General features: G+C 46.2%; 1 protein-coding gene across 9 annotated transcripts; it reads left to right on the forward strand.

Moving 5' to 3' along the window:
• Window positions 1–304: 304 nt before the first annotated feature.
• Pigv (phosphatidylinositol glycan anchor biosynthesis, class V) lies at window positions 305–11,247 on the forward strand. 9 transcript variants are annotated; one of them, XM_013519563.1, is made up of 6 exons: window positions 309–782; window positions 1,228–1,312; window positions 3,609–3,735; window positions 8,027–8,120; window positions 8,748–9,148; window positions 10,755–11,247. In XM_013519563.1, exons 3-6 carry the CDS (start codon window positions 3,658–3,660, stop codon window positions 11,034–11,036), a joined length of 855 nt encoding a protein of 284 aa, XP_013375017.1. In that variant the 5' UTR covers window positions 309–782; window positions 1,228–1,312; window positions 3,609–3,657; the 3' UTR covers window positions 11,037–11,247. The 9 variants fall into 9 exon arrangements, with proteins under 9 accessions (XP_013375015.1, XP_005394930.1, XP_013375016.1 ...); XM_013519561.1 differs by having other exon boundaries at window positions 305–828; window positions 8,027–9,148; XM_005394873.2 differs by having other exon boundaries at window positions 305–782; window positions 8,027–9,148.
• Window positions 11,248–12,376: the final 1,129 nt, after the last annotated feature.

Consider the following 12,376-nt stretch of genomic DNA (forward strand, 5'->3'; position numbering starts at 1 on the left):
CTTCGGCCCACACCAGGAACCCAGGGCACCGAGCAAGATGGAACTGGGGCAGGGGCACTGACTCTGAGACTACAGCCCCAGCAGCTTGAAGGCGTGAGAGGGGGCGGGGAGGAAGGCGAAGTGCGAGCAAAAATTCCTCAGGTGACACCAAGGCAGGAAGATGCTCGGCAGAGCTGTGCGGAGCGGTGGTCCCCGCCCCGCTCGCCCGGAGTCAACATGGCCGCCGCCGGAGGCGGGTGGGGGGACAACCCAGAGTCCGGGCAGGAGCGGGGCGGAGCCGCCGTCCGCGGAGCCAGCGCGCAGGCGCGGACGGCTCGGTCCCCGGATGGAGGTGCTGCGATTCGGTCCCCGCCGGCGCAAGGGATGGACGGGCACGGAAGACCGGGGCACCCATTCTCGAGCCTTGGCATTCTGGGAGGGAAGGAAGTGTCAAACGGAGGCTTAGAGCAATGAGACGGAGGCTGCGGAGAAGCGTGGAGCCCCGCCTCTCCGCCATAACGTCCTCGGGCACCGCCTCTTCCTTTACGGCCTCCCGCCCGCGTCTGCTTCCGGCCCTGTTCCCAGTGAGCGCTCCGCCGACTCCCTCGGGAGTATCCCGTGGGCCGTGCCTCCTTCGGCATGAGGAGCGGGGCTGTGACCCCGCTAGGGTCTGTCCAAAGGGAGCAGGCTGGCACGGGGTCCAGACTCGGCCTGGCCGGCGGAAGGCGACTTCTGGCTCGAGACGGCCCGCGAGGCCTTTGGCCCTGAGGACGCTGGGTCAGAGCGACATCGCCCCGCCGAAGGTGTTAGTTGTAGTTAGCAGGCTTTTCCAAATTCTCGAGGCATACTGTAAGCATGCAGCAAGGGCCAGGCTCTATCATTGGAGGCAGCGCTGGGCCAGGCCTTGGACCTGGGTTCTAATCCTGTCTGGAAAGAGCACATAGTACCCTGTGGCTGTGGGTGACGTTTCAGAGGCGGAGAATAGGAGGGTCAAGTAGTCTTGGGTGTGTCACTCGGCCCCAGTGAGCCTCAGTCTCCACATCCATAAAACGGCGATGGTAATTATACTGCCCGCACAGTCTCTAATGAGATTGCAGGGTCCTCTTTATCTCCTGGGAAAATGTGTAAACGCCTGCCCACTAACTGTCTGATTTGGCACGGAAGGGGCTGGATGGAAAGTGAGGTTGGCAGGTAGCTGGAAGCGAGAAGTGACTGGCTTTCTTTTGCTTTTACTTGGTTTACCTTAAGCTAAGTGTGGGATGCAAGTCTGTGGTCGCTGAGGTCAGAGCTTGACTCTGGAGAGGAAGAATGCGAGTCTGGTCACGAGGCGGAGGTGGGTTAAGCGCTTTTCTATTCCCAACTTCTCTTCTGCATGTGGGTGGAAGCCAAAGAAGGGAAAATAGTGAACTCACCCTAGAATAGGGGAACAGCGAGCGTGTCAGGTCGGGTGTGCCTGTTTCTGTGACTTCTCTCGATTCCGAGAGTCAGATATTGGAGATAATTGGGTAGAATCACAAAATACCGCTGCCCTCTGGAGTTTTGACTTTAAACTGAATTTTCATAAGCAAAACCGGTATGGAGTTAGGGCCCCTCCCTTCCTCCTGACCTCCTGGTGGAGTGAGCAGCAGGCGCCCCCTTGTGCCAGGGAAAGGATATGGTTGCTGTAAGTCAACCTTGCCCAGCCTTTCTGGAGAAATTTACTTTCTTGAGCTTGTTACTTTGTCACTTTATTCTTTACATGAGATATGGTGGGAGGGATATTTGGAGCAGTGATTTTACATCTAGTCATCAAACCGTTGGTGGTGTATCTTGTCTGTACCACTTCTGTTTAAGGTGCTTGTTTGAAGCTGAGCGTGGTGGTACACATCTGCAATCCCTCCTGCTGGGGAGGCTGAGGCAGGAGGATTGCAAGTTCAAGCCCAGCCTGGGCAATTTATCAAGAAGCTGTCTCAGATTTTTGAAAGGACTGGAATGTAGCTCAGTGGTAGAGTGCTTCAGTCCCCAAGAGCATGCGCATGCATACATACACGCACGCATGCACGCTCCTCTTTTTAACGTTAGTGTGCGGGAATACAGTTATGATATGAAGCCCCTGCCTCACAAGCAACCTAAAGAAGTGACAGCAAGGCAGGAGTGATGGCATCCACTTGTGATCCCAGCATTCTGAGAGGCTGATACAGGAAGATTAAAAGTTTGAGCCCAGTCTGGGTGACTTAGCAAGACCTTGTCTCAAAATTAAAAAATAGAAAAAAGGGCTGGGGGTGTAGTTCAGTGCAAAGGCCCTGAGTTCACTCCCAGCTACCACAACATAAATTTTAAAGAGACACAGGGCAGTGAGGGCATAGCATATTATCTAAAGAGAATTCCAGAAACAGCTGAGACTTCAAGATTTGGGGTTTTTTTGTCTTTTTGAGACAGGGTCTCCCTATGCAGTTCAGGCTGGCCTTGAGCTCACTTTGTAGCCCAGGCTGGAGACCTAAAGATTTGGTAGGTATTGGCCAGATAAAAGAAGAAAGAAGACCCCTTTACCCTCTTAATTTTTTTTTAATTTTTAAATTTTAATTAATTTTTTTGAGACATGGTCTCACCATGTAGTCCAGATTGGCCTTGAACTTGCGGTGATCCTTGTGCCTCAGCTGCACAAGTGCTGGGATTACATGTGTGTGCCACCATGCCCTGCTTAATATTTTTTCTTTCAGGCATAGTTCTTCAGCCCACATCAGTGAGTTACTTCTGCTGCTCTTGTCTTTTCTAGTTTCCCAGGCTGGTGTTTGAAAGTTCTGTAGGAACCATTGCTACTGTTAACCCCAAGAATTGTAAAAAATGCCTTAACTGTGTTCCTTGCCTCAGAACGGCTTTCAGTTGTTTATGTGCTGCTGCCACTTGAACAAAGAAATGGGAAATAAGTTTTTCTTCATCCCTAGTAGTAAACTCTGTCTTCACCCTGAGTTTGTTTTAGCAGTGGGAGCTGGCTGAAGTCCTGCTGAGTGGTGGTTTTCTTTTCCTTCTCCACTTAGTTTTACAGACCAGCTGAACACACATCAGAGAGCTAAGCTGGCATGTGTAGTCATTATGGTCTTCCAATATGGTTCTGTGCCCCACTTTTGGGACTTTAGTTTGGGAGCTAGTATATTATTCTGGGCAAGAGGAAAAGGGCACACATCAAATAATAGCAACCACAACATAGATTTGTGTAGTAGTTCACACGTTAGGCCATATCACCATCATGACAATTTTGTGACAGAGGAAAAAAAAGATTCTGATCTCATTTTATGAGAACTGAGGCTCGGAGAGACTAAAAATTTGTAAGTGAAAGAGTCAGAACTTGAACCCCAGTTTTTTATTCCTGCATAGGAGTAACTCAACAGGCTTTTAAAGGTTTTCTGTGAGCTTAGTTTTCTAGCTCCAGACTTTTCTGGATGGGACTTGTCCAACGTGAATACAGTGCTCCCAAGTGTCATTCAGTGGTCCCATCTGCCCTCAAGAAGCTCTTCTCTCCTCTGGGTAGTTAAGTGTTTATGCTTGCCATAGTAATGCTGAAGCGGGTGGTGTTTCCTATGAAGAACGTTTTCAACCGTTTACTTTTAGCCTGTGTGTGATGCTTTTCCTGTTTGGGTTTTGGAGTTTAGAGGTATGAGGAAGATCTGGTAGAACGCCTGAATTCTTGGTTGTGAGAGGATGTGGCCCCTGGACCCGTCCCGGAAAGAGGTGCTGAGGTTTGCGATCAGCTGCCGTGTCCTGACTCTGATGCTACAGGTCAGTCTTAGAGCCTTTATTGTGAATATGCTTTTGCTACATCACTGGGCCAGGCACAAAGATTAGTTCCTAGCTCCTTTCTACCTCACAGGTGTTCCCCTCCACGTGGAGAATTATAAAGATACAAGAATCTTAGAAATAGTATTAATCCTATTTTACACATGAAAAAGCCAAGGCGCAGAAAGGTCAGACAACTTCCCAAAGCTATGCAGCAAGCTAGAGAAGGGCCAAAGGTAGACCCCAAGTTTCTTACCTCACAAGGGAATCATCTTCCCAACAGACCTTAATGGTTTGACTTTCTTTCCAACAGACGGTGATGCTTTTCAGGTGTGACAGCTCAAAGTATTTCCTGGGTGCCCTCATCAGGAGACAGACCATTGTGTCAGTTAGGTGAGGGAAACAGGTGACACTGTGCAAGTTCTGAAACCACCGATGCATATTTATCAGTAATGACGTCTCCTCTTTGCCCCAGTGTCTCCCCTTGTTGCCTCACCCATAGACAGCTCTGAGTGTATCTGGCCTTTTGCACTCCTTTTCCCCAGTGATTGCCACATGTGATAGATGTTTCAATCAAATTTCATAAGTATATATGTGAGTTATTCAGGGCCTAGCACAGTGCCCAGTGCTTAGTGGTCCTCAGCATATGCTTACAAGTGAGTGAATATTGTTGAATGTATGCCAACGCCCTAGAGATGTTATATTAACATAAATACGTGTGCTTTTATATCACCACGTCCATTCTCTGAGGCTCCTGGCTGGTTCCTTTGTGGAAAGCTCCTTTCCTCTCCTTCCCCAGGCTCTGCTGGGTACTAGGTTTAATTAAAGTGTTTTTAACTTGCAGGTTAGGGCTGTTACCTGTGACTGTCACTCCTGTCCCATTTGTTTTCAGTGTTTGATGTGAGCTGATAAAAAAATCTGATCAAAAAGAGAAAGAGCCTTAAAAATAGGGTTATGCTCCTGTTGCCAGCCTGGGGAGACTATGACTCAGTGGCTCTGAACCAGCATCAGCTGAGTTTTTGGCAGAACCAAAAGAGTAATACTGCAAGTCAGCATCTAGAATAAGGAACAGGAGAGCTGGATTCTAATTCAGTTGGAGATTTTGGAAACAGTAAATTCCTCAATTCCTGAAGTTCATTCAACAACTACAGTTTTATTAGGTACCGGACGAGTCAAGAGGATTGCAAGTTTGAGTTCTGCTTGGGCAACTTAGACCCTGTCTCAAAATAAAAAATAAAATGGGATAGGTTATAGCTCAATGGGAGAGCACCCCTATGTTCAGTTCCCAGTACTAAGAAAAAAAAAAGCAAAAACCCAGTGGTGTCTTTTCTCTTAAGTAGTTAACAACGACATTTAACGATAAAAGACATTTAACAATAAAAGTGAGCCAGGCATGGTGCCGCACATGGTGTAGCACTCAGGAGGCTGAGGCAGGAGGATCCCTGCAATTTTGAAGCCAGCCTGAACTACCTAGAAAGACCCTGTTTCACAAAAAAAAAGCCATTTCGTTATCTCCTCCCTCTCCTCCCACTATTTCTACCTTTAAAACACATTCCGTGAAAGAGAATATTATCGCTAGTTACCCTTCATCATTGTTGTCGTATCTGTCAATGACAGTTATTCCTTGAAGGTTTAGCTCATGGTTCGCTGTCAGCTCTTTCTAGCACTGGTTCTGTTGATATCTTTGTGGTTTTGATATTGTTTTTGTTTTGTTTTGTTTTGTTTTTCCTGGTACCAGGAATTGAACTCACGACCTTGCGCTTGCCAGGCAGGCACTGTGCCACTGAGCTAAATCCCCAGCCCCTGTGGTTTTGATATTAATGATGTTGATACATCCAGTGTCCTGGTCTCTCACTTCCTTGTCCTGTTCCTTTCACCACTCTCATTCTTACACCCTGTACCCCCAAGCCTTGCCAGGTAATCTGTTTGAAACATCCTATTCTGTGACCCCCGTCTACGATCTGTCCAGCTGACTCCTGTTACCCTAGTTCTAGTTCTTCCCCCTCTCCGGATTTATAATTCATTGACCTCCCATTGTTCCTCTAACCCTCAGCCATCTAATGGGTTCAGCTCTCTTCAGCTCAGATGAGATTCAGTGGTCTCTCATAATCATTCCTGTGCATACCCACTGAACTCTTCGTCCCTGCTCCCTATGCTTTATTCATCGGACAAAATCCAACTTTCTTACTCCTCCTCTGTGTCTCCATTTACCCAGAGAAAATATGTAGTTATACTAATAAGTCATTGTTTTATACAAGATCACTAACCCAAATGAGACATTAGTGCCACCTGGCAATCTCGGAGTATTTTTCTGTACCCATCCACTCTCCTATTCATTCAAAAATTTCTGCACATCAGAATCACCTGGGTGACTTAAAAAGAAAACTCCAGTTCTCAGGCTGTACCCCATGGCATTTAAATCATGAAATATCTGGGAGGACCCCAGGGATCAGTATTTTTTAAACTCTCTTGGTGGTTTCACAGCACAGACTGTTTTGAAATTGAAGGTTATAGGTAACTTTTTTTTTTTTTTTTTGAGACAGAGTCTCACTAGTTACTGTGTAGTTCAGGCTGGCTCTGAACTCACTTTGTAGTGTAGGCTGGCCTAGAACTCGTGGTAATCCTCCTACCTCAGGCTCCCACATGCTGGGATTACAGGCATGAGCACCATGCCTGGCCAATAGGTAATTTATTGTAAATGTTTTCCTCTTTTTTTTTTTTTGTCTTTTTGAGACAGGGTCTTACTGTGCAGTTCAGGCTGGCCTTGAGCTCACTTTGTAGCCCAGGCTGGTCTCAAACTCACAGCCATCCTCCTGCCTCAGCCTCCTGAGTGCTGGTATTACAGGTGTGCACCACCACTCCCGGCGATATGTTTTCTTCTTTCCTCAAGTCTCTAACAAATTTTTTCCAATACTTTTAGTTGATAATTTGTTTTTTTGGGTGAAGATTCAATCGAAGGCATTGGAAGTGATCTTTTATGTGCTCCCCCCATATCCATCATCTCACATGCATCTGCACCTGTGTGCCTTCACCAGCGAAGGTTAGATGAACCTCTCTAAGGCTGGCTCCTCCACTTGTCTAACAGATTCCATCTCTTATTACCTGTCAAACCATTTTGACTTTTTTTTCTTTTTCCTTTTTTTGAGATAGGGTTTTGGCATGTAGTTCCGGCTGGCCTTGAACTCACTGTGTCGCCCAGACTTGTGCTCCTCCTGCCTCAACCTCCTCAGTGCTGGGATTATAGGCATGTGTTACTATGCCCAGCTTCCCCTCTGTTTTACATATTCAGTGATTTCCTTTTCACTGGATTATTCCCAGTGCCATGTTACTTCTAAAAAGTTTTTTTCTCTTGATCCCACCTTGCCATACACCTGCTACTCCATTTCTCTGTTCCCCTTTATAGCAAAACTCTTTAAATCAGTTTTCTTTCACTCATTCCCTATTGAACCTATTCCAGAGAGGCTTCTTTCTCCTCCACTCCTTTGAAATAGCTCTAGTTAAACTTACCAGGGACTTCACATTACTGAGTTCAGTCTCCATCATACCTGACCTATTAGCAGCATTCGAGAGAGTTGCTCCCTCCTGTTCTTCACTCGATTCTAAGACAGCATGCTTTCTTGGGTTCCCCCCACCTCACTGGCCTTCTTTTTATTCATGCTGGACCCTCACCTCCTTTCAAACTTCTTAATTTGACCTATCCAGGGCTTCCCTCTCAGACCTGTTCTCTTTCTGCAGTGGAGGAATCTTCAGTCTTACACCTGTAAATACCACCTGTGCATGCATACACTTCCATCTCCAGTTTGTATCTGTAGCCCCAATTTTTATTCACAGACTCGAACATCTCACACTTGTTTGACTTTTGTCTTTCTTGGTTTTGTTTTGTTTTGGGTTTTTGGAGACAGGATCTCATGTATAGTTTAGGCTGGCCTTGAACACATTATGTAGCCCAGGCTGGCCACAAACTCGTTGAGATCCTCCTTCCTCAGCCTCCCGAGTGCTGATGTTACAGGCATGTACCTCCACACCCAGCTGACTTTTGTACTACAGTGTCCAGTTTAGAATTAGCTAATCCAAAACTGAGCTGCTGATTTCCTTCAAGTCTCTAACTCATTGTATTTGCTTTTGCAATGCTGGGGATCAAACCCAGAGCCCCATGCATGCATTCTACCACTACCCAAGGCAAGCTTTCTGCCACTGAGCTGCATTGCCAGCCCTGTTCTTCCTCATTTTATTAAGTGATAATTCTTCTCTTTCATGTACTCAACTAAAATCCTGATTCCTGTTCACCCCGCAGGCTTTCTTCAATGCCATCATCCCAGATCACCATGCAGAAGCCTTTTCTCCTCCCCGCCTGGCTCCCTCAGGCTATGTGGACCAGCTTGTGGAAGGTCTTCTGGGTGGCCTCTCTCGCTGGGATGCCGAACACTTCCTGTTCATTGCTGAGCATGGCTACCTCTATGAGCACAACTTTGCCTTCTTCCCTGGCTTCCCCTTGGCCCTCCTGGTAGGGACTGAACTGTTGAGACCCCTTCGGGGGTTACTGAGCCAACGGAGTTGCCTGCTGGTTTCAGTAGCATCACTCAACTCCTTGTTCTCCGTGCTGGCCGCAGTAGCACTTCATGACCTGGGGTGTCTAGTTTTGCGTTGTCCCCGCCAGGCCTTTTATGCAGCACTGCTCTTCTGCCTCAGCCCTGCAAATGTTTTCCTGGCAGCTGGTTACTCAGAAGCTTTGTTCGCCTTCCTGACATTCAGCGCAATGGGGCAGCTAGAGAGAGGCCGAGGCTGGACTAGTGGGCTCCTCTTTGCTCTTGCCACTGGGGTGCGCTCCAATGGGCTGGTCAGTGTTGGTTTCCTCCTGCATTCTCAGTGCCGAGGCTTTTTCTCTTCTCTTGTGGTGTTGAACCCCCCGAGACAGTTCTTTAAGCTGGTAGCCTCTGTGTGCCTGTCAGTGCTCACACTGAGCCTTCCCTTTGCCCTCTTTCAGTATTATGCATATACCCAGTTCTGTCTGCCAGGCCCAGCCCGCTCCATTCCTGAGCCCTTGGTGCAGTTAGCTCTGGAGAAAGGCTATCGGATTGCAGAGGGGAATGAGCCACCGTGGTGCTCCTGGGATCTTCCTCTAATATACAGCTATATCCAGGATGTCTACTGGAATGTTGGCTTTCTGAGATACTATGAGCTCAAGCAGGTGCCCAATTTTCTGCTGGCGGCACCGGTGGCTATATTGGTTTCCTGGGCAACCTGGACCTATGTGACCACACACCCTTGGCTCTGCCTTACACTTGGGCTTCGAAGGAACAAGAACAGTAAGGCCCTAGAGAAGTCCAGTCCAGGCTTCCTCAGTCCACAGGTGTTTGTTTACCTGGTCCACGCTGTATTTCTGCTGCTGTTTGGAGGCCTGTGCATGCATGTTCAGGTGAGGTCAGTTCCTGCTTGGGGTAAGAATGTGAATATAGGCAAAACTCCCAGGACAGAGAATATAGACTACCTTCTCCCATTTGAGTGACTGGTACCTAATCTATAGGTTCAACAATCATTTGGGGGTTTTCTTTGTGCCAGACCCTGAGTCAGACCTCAGGATGGAACACAAGTAAAATAAAATTGCTGCCTGAGTGAGTTTTGTGGTATAAACAGGGAGCTAGACATTGAACAGATAAAATTATAATATAGTGAGGTGGAATAGTGCTTGCTCTTTTGAGATATAAAATAAATGTTTTTTATTTTTTTTTAAAGTTTATTTTAGGTCACAGTTCTTTTTTGTTTGTTTTTTTGGGGTACTGGGAATCAAACTGGTACTTGTTTTTTTGTTTTGTTTTGGGGTACTGGGAATCAAACTCATGACCTCAGGCTTGCCATATTTTTTTGTATTTTTGAGACAAGATCTTGCTCTGCAATTCAGGCTGGACTTGAGCTCACTTTGTAGCTGAGCTACAAAGGCTGGCCTCAAACTTGCAACAATCCTCCAGCCTCAGCCTCCCAAGTGCTGGGATTATAGGCGTGCGCCACCACGCCCGGCAATAAATGTTTTTTAAAACCTCAGATGAAATATTGAGGAAAAGAAGTAGCAGCTAACTTACTGCAAGAGTTGAGGAAGGCATCATCGTATTGAAGAATAAGAAGGCATTTTGCATAAAAAGCGAAGAAGAAACACCCTCGGCATTGGGAGAGCACGCAGAGAACGTGAAGATTGTGAAGGGACCTGATCCAGCTGAAATACAGGGATAGACATGGACCTCCCTCCAGACATACCCATGTTATGTTAGTGTCTGGAAATAAGTCTGAACTGAGGCAGGTGCTGTTTTCAGAAGATACACCTTATTTGTTGTGGTGATGACAATACAGAAGGATTAGGAGGGAGTTGATTTTATGTCTGATTTTTGTTCTTGGCTGTGGCCCTAGTTTCAGCATCCTCTGGGAAGTCTTGTCTCCAAGATGACCTCTCCCTTCACAGTATCTACCTCTTGGAGGCACATGTTAGCTATTTGCGAGGTTCTCTGAGCTGTGTGGGTAGGAGACACGGGAAAAAGAAAGTGGCATTATGTGTTTGTGACTGGATTGCTGGCAGTTTCTAGGGTAGGTGGTGGAGGACACATGAAGATTTGGCTCTGAAATCCTGGAAGAGGGGGAAAGTTGAACCACAGGATCTCCAGCCCCTTTCCCTGTGCTTTGCCATTCCTGTGAGATAAGGGAGCCTTCTTAGGTTCCCAAGCCTTAGGTCACAGCCCAGAGTTTAGAGTCCAGGTCCTCGGTTGAAATTAGATCACATAGATTTTAGCATTGATTGTCCCACTATTGTAAATAGTCTAATGCTATGTTTGTTTGTAATATGGGTGTTGCCTTGCAGGTATCGCATGCATATTTATAAGGTACATCCTCAGCTTTGTTGAATTTCTTTTCCGGTGCATTGTGATTCTTGTCATTGGGCCATAGTTCACCCATAAGCAGAGAATCCCAGGCTGATCCATCTTGCATCGGTGACTTTCTCATAAATGTGTGGGTTTTTTCTCTTTTATGATTTCTAGGTTCTCACCAGGTTTTTAGGCTCCTCCACTCCTGTTGTATACTGGTTTCCAGCTTACCTACTTCAGGATCAAGAGCCACTGTTGAGATCCGCAGAGACAGTATCTTGGAAGCTTCTTGTGGAAGACTCCCCATCAGGACAAAAGGTTCCCAGAAATTTTATCTTGGGACTTTTGTACAACTGGAAAACCTGTTCTCCAGTCACACGATACATTCTAGGCTACTTCCTGACTTACTGGCTCCTGGGACTTCTCCTGCATTGCAACTTCCTGCCTTGGACGTGACCTGGAGTGTCGAGAGACAGGCTGGAACCTGGAAGCTGGCTTAACCCAGGATCTGAAAGTTAAAAAACATACGGGTGCTGCCCATGCTGCTCTGGGATCATTGCTGTGTCCATTAGAACCCTTTCAAATCACCATCTTTTTTCTGAGACAGGATCTTGCTATGTAGCTCAGGCTGGCTTTAAGCTCACTATGTAGCCCAGGCTGGCTTCAAACTTGTGGCGATCCTCCTGCCTCAGCCTCCGAAGTTCTGGGATTACAGGTGTGCACTACCACACCCAGCCTTACCCCCATCTTTGGATGGTGATTTGGAATGGGAGAAGCATAAGTCACTAGAGAGACCCTTCTGGGGCAAGTTTTAGAGTAATAACTATTTTCATTGTAGGTGAAGATAATCTTATTCCAAATCTAAAATACCCCTGCATCTGTCTAGTCAGCATAGCAGAGACAGTCTTAAACCTACCACTGACTCATATACATTTAAATGTAAATTATTTAAATGTATGCTTGATCAAAGACTTAGCAAACAGACTGGTGATGGTCCACACAAGATAGTGCAGGCCTAGACAGTGTGGTGCCAATAGGAAAATGGGACTGTCTTCTCTAAATGGAATATTTCTGAAGAATTTTTTTCTTGTGATTTGTGCATTTGTTTATATAAAAAAACTTACAAAGATGTACTAATTAAACAACTTCTAGTTATACATGCAATGAATTATCTTTTTACAAATAATAGAGATTTGGAGTAGAGCTCTTTTGTAGAGTTTGTGAGACCCTGGGTTTGACCCCCAGCATCAAATAATAATATAAGTCACTTGGAAGAAATATCAGGGTAAGAATGGTGCAGAAAGCCAGGTGTGGTGGTACATGCCTATAATCCTAGCACTCAGAGGCTGAGGTAGGAGGATCGCTGTGAATTTGAGTCCAGCCTGGGCTACATAGCGAGTTCAAGGCCAGCCTGACCTATGTAGGGAAAGCAGTCTCAAAAAAAATAATAAAAAAGAAGAAGAATGTGACAGGAAGCTAGGCATAGTGGCACATTCCTATAATCCTAGTGTTCTGAGAGGCTGAGGCAAGAGGATCATAAATTTGAACTCAACCTGGGCAATTTAGCAAGATCCTATCTCAATTTTTTTTTCTTCTGACAAGCTCTCATTATGTACCCCAGGCTGACCTTGAACTCATGGCAGTCTTCCTGCTTCAGCCTCCTTAGTATTGGAATTACAGGCATGTGCTAACACACGCACCTTCAAAAAATTTATTATCTTTTATTTATAAAATTTTATTGGTACATTTTAGATACACATAATGATAACATTCATCATAGGGAATTTGTACCTGTA

The sequence above is a fragment of the Chinchilla lanigera genome, unplaced genomic scaffold (assembly GCF_000276665.1).
Source record: "Chinchilla lanigera isolate Chin_1 unplaced genomic scaffold, ChiLan1.0 scaffold00051, whole genome shotgun sequence".
NCBI lineage: Eukaryota > Metazoa > Chordata > Mammalia > Rodentia > Chinchillidae > Chinchilla > Chinchilla lanigera.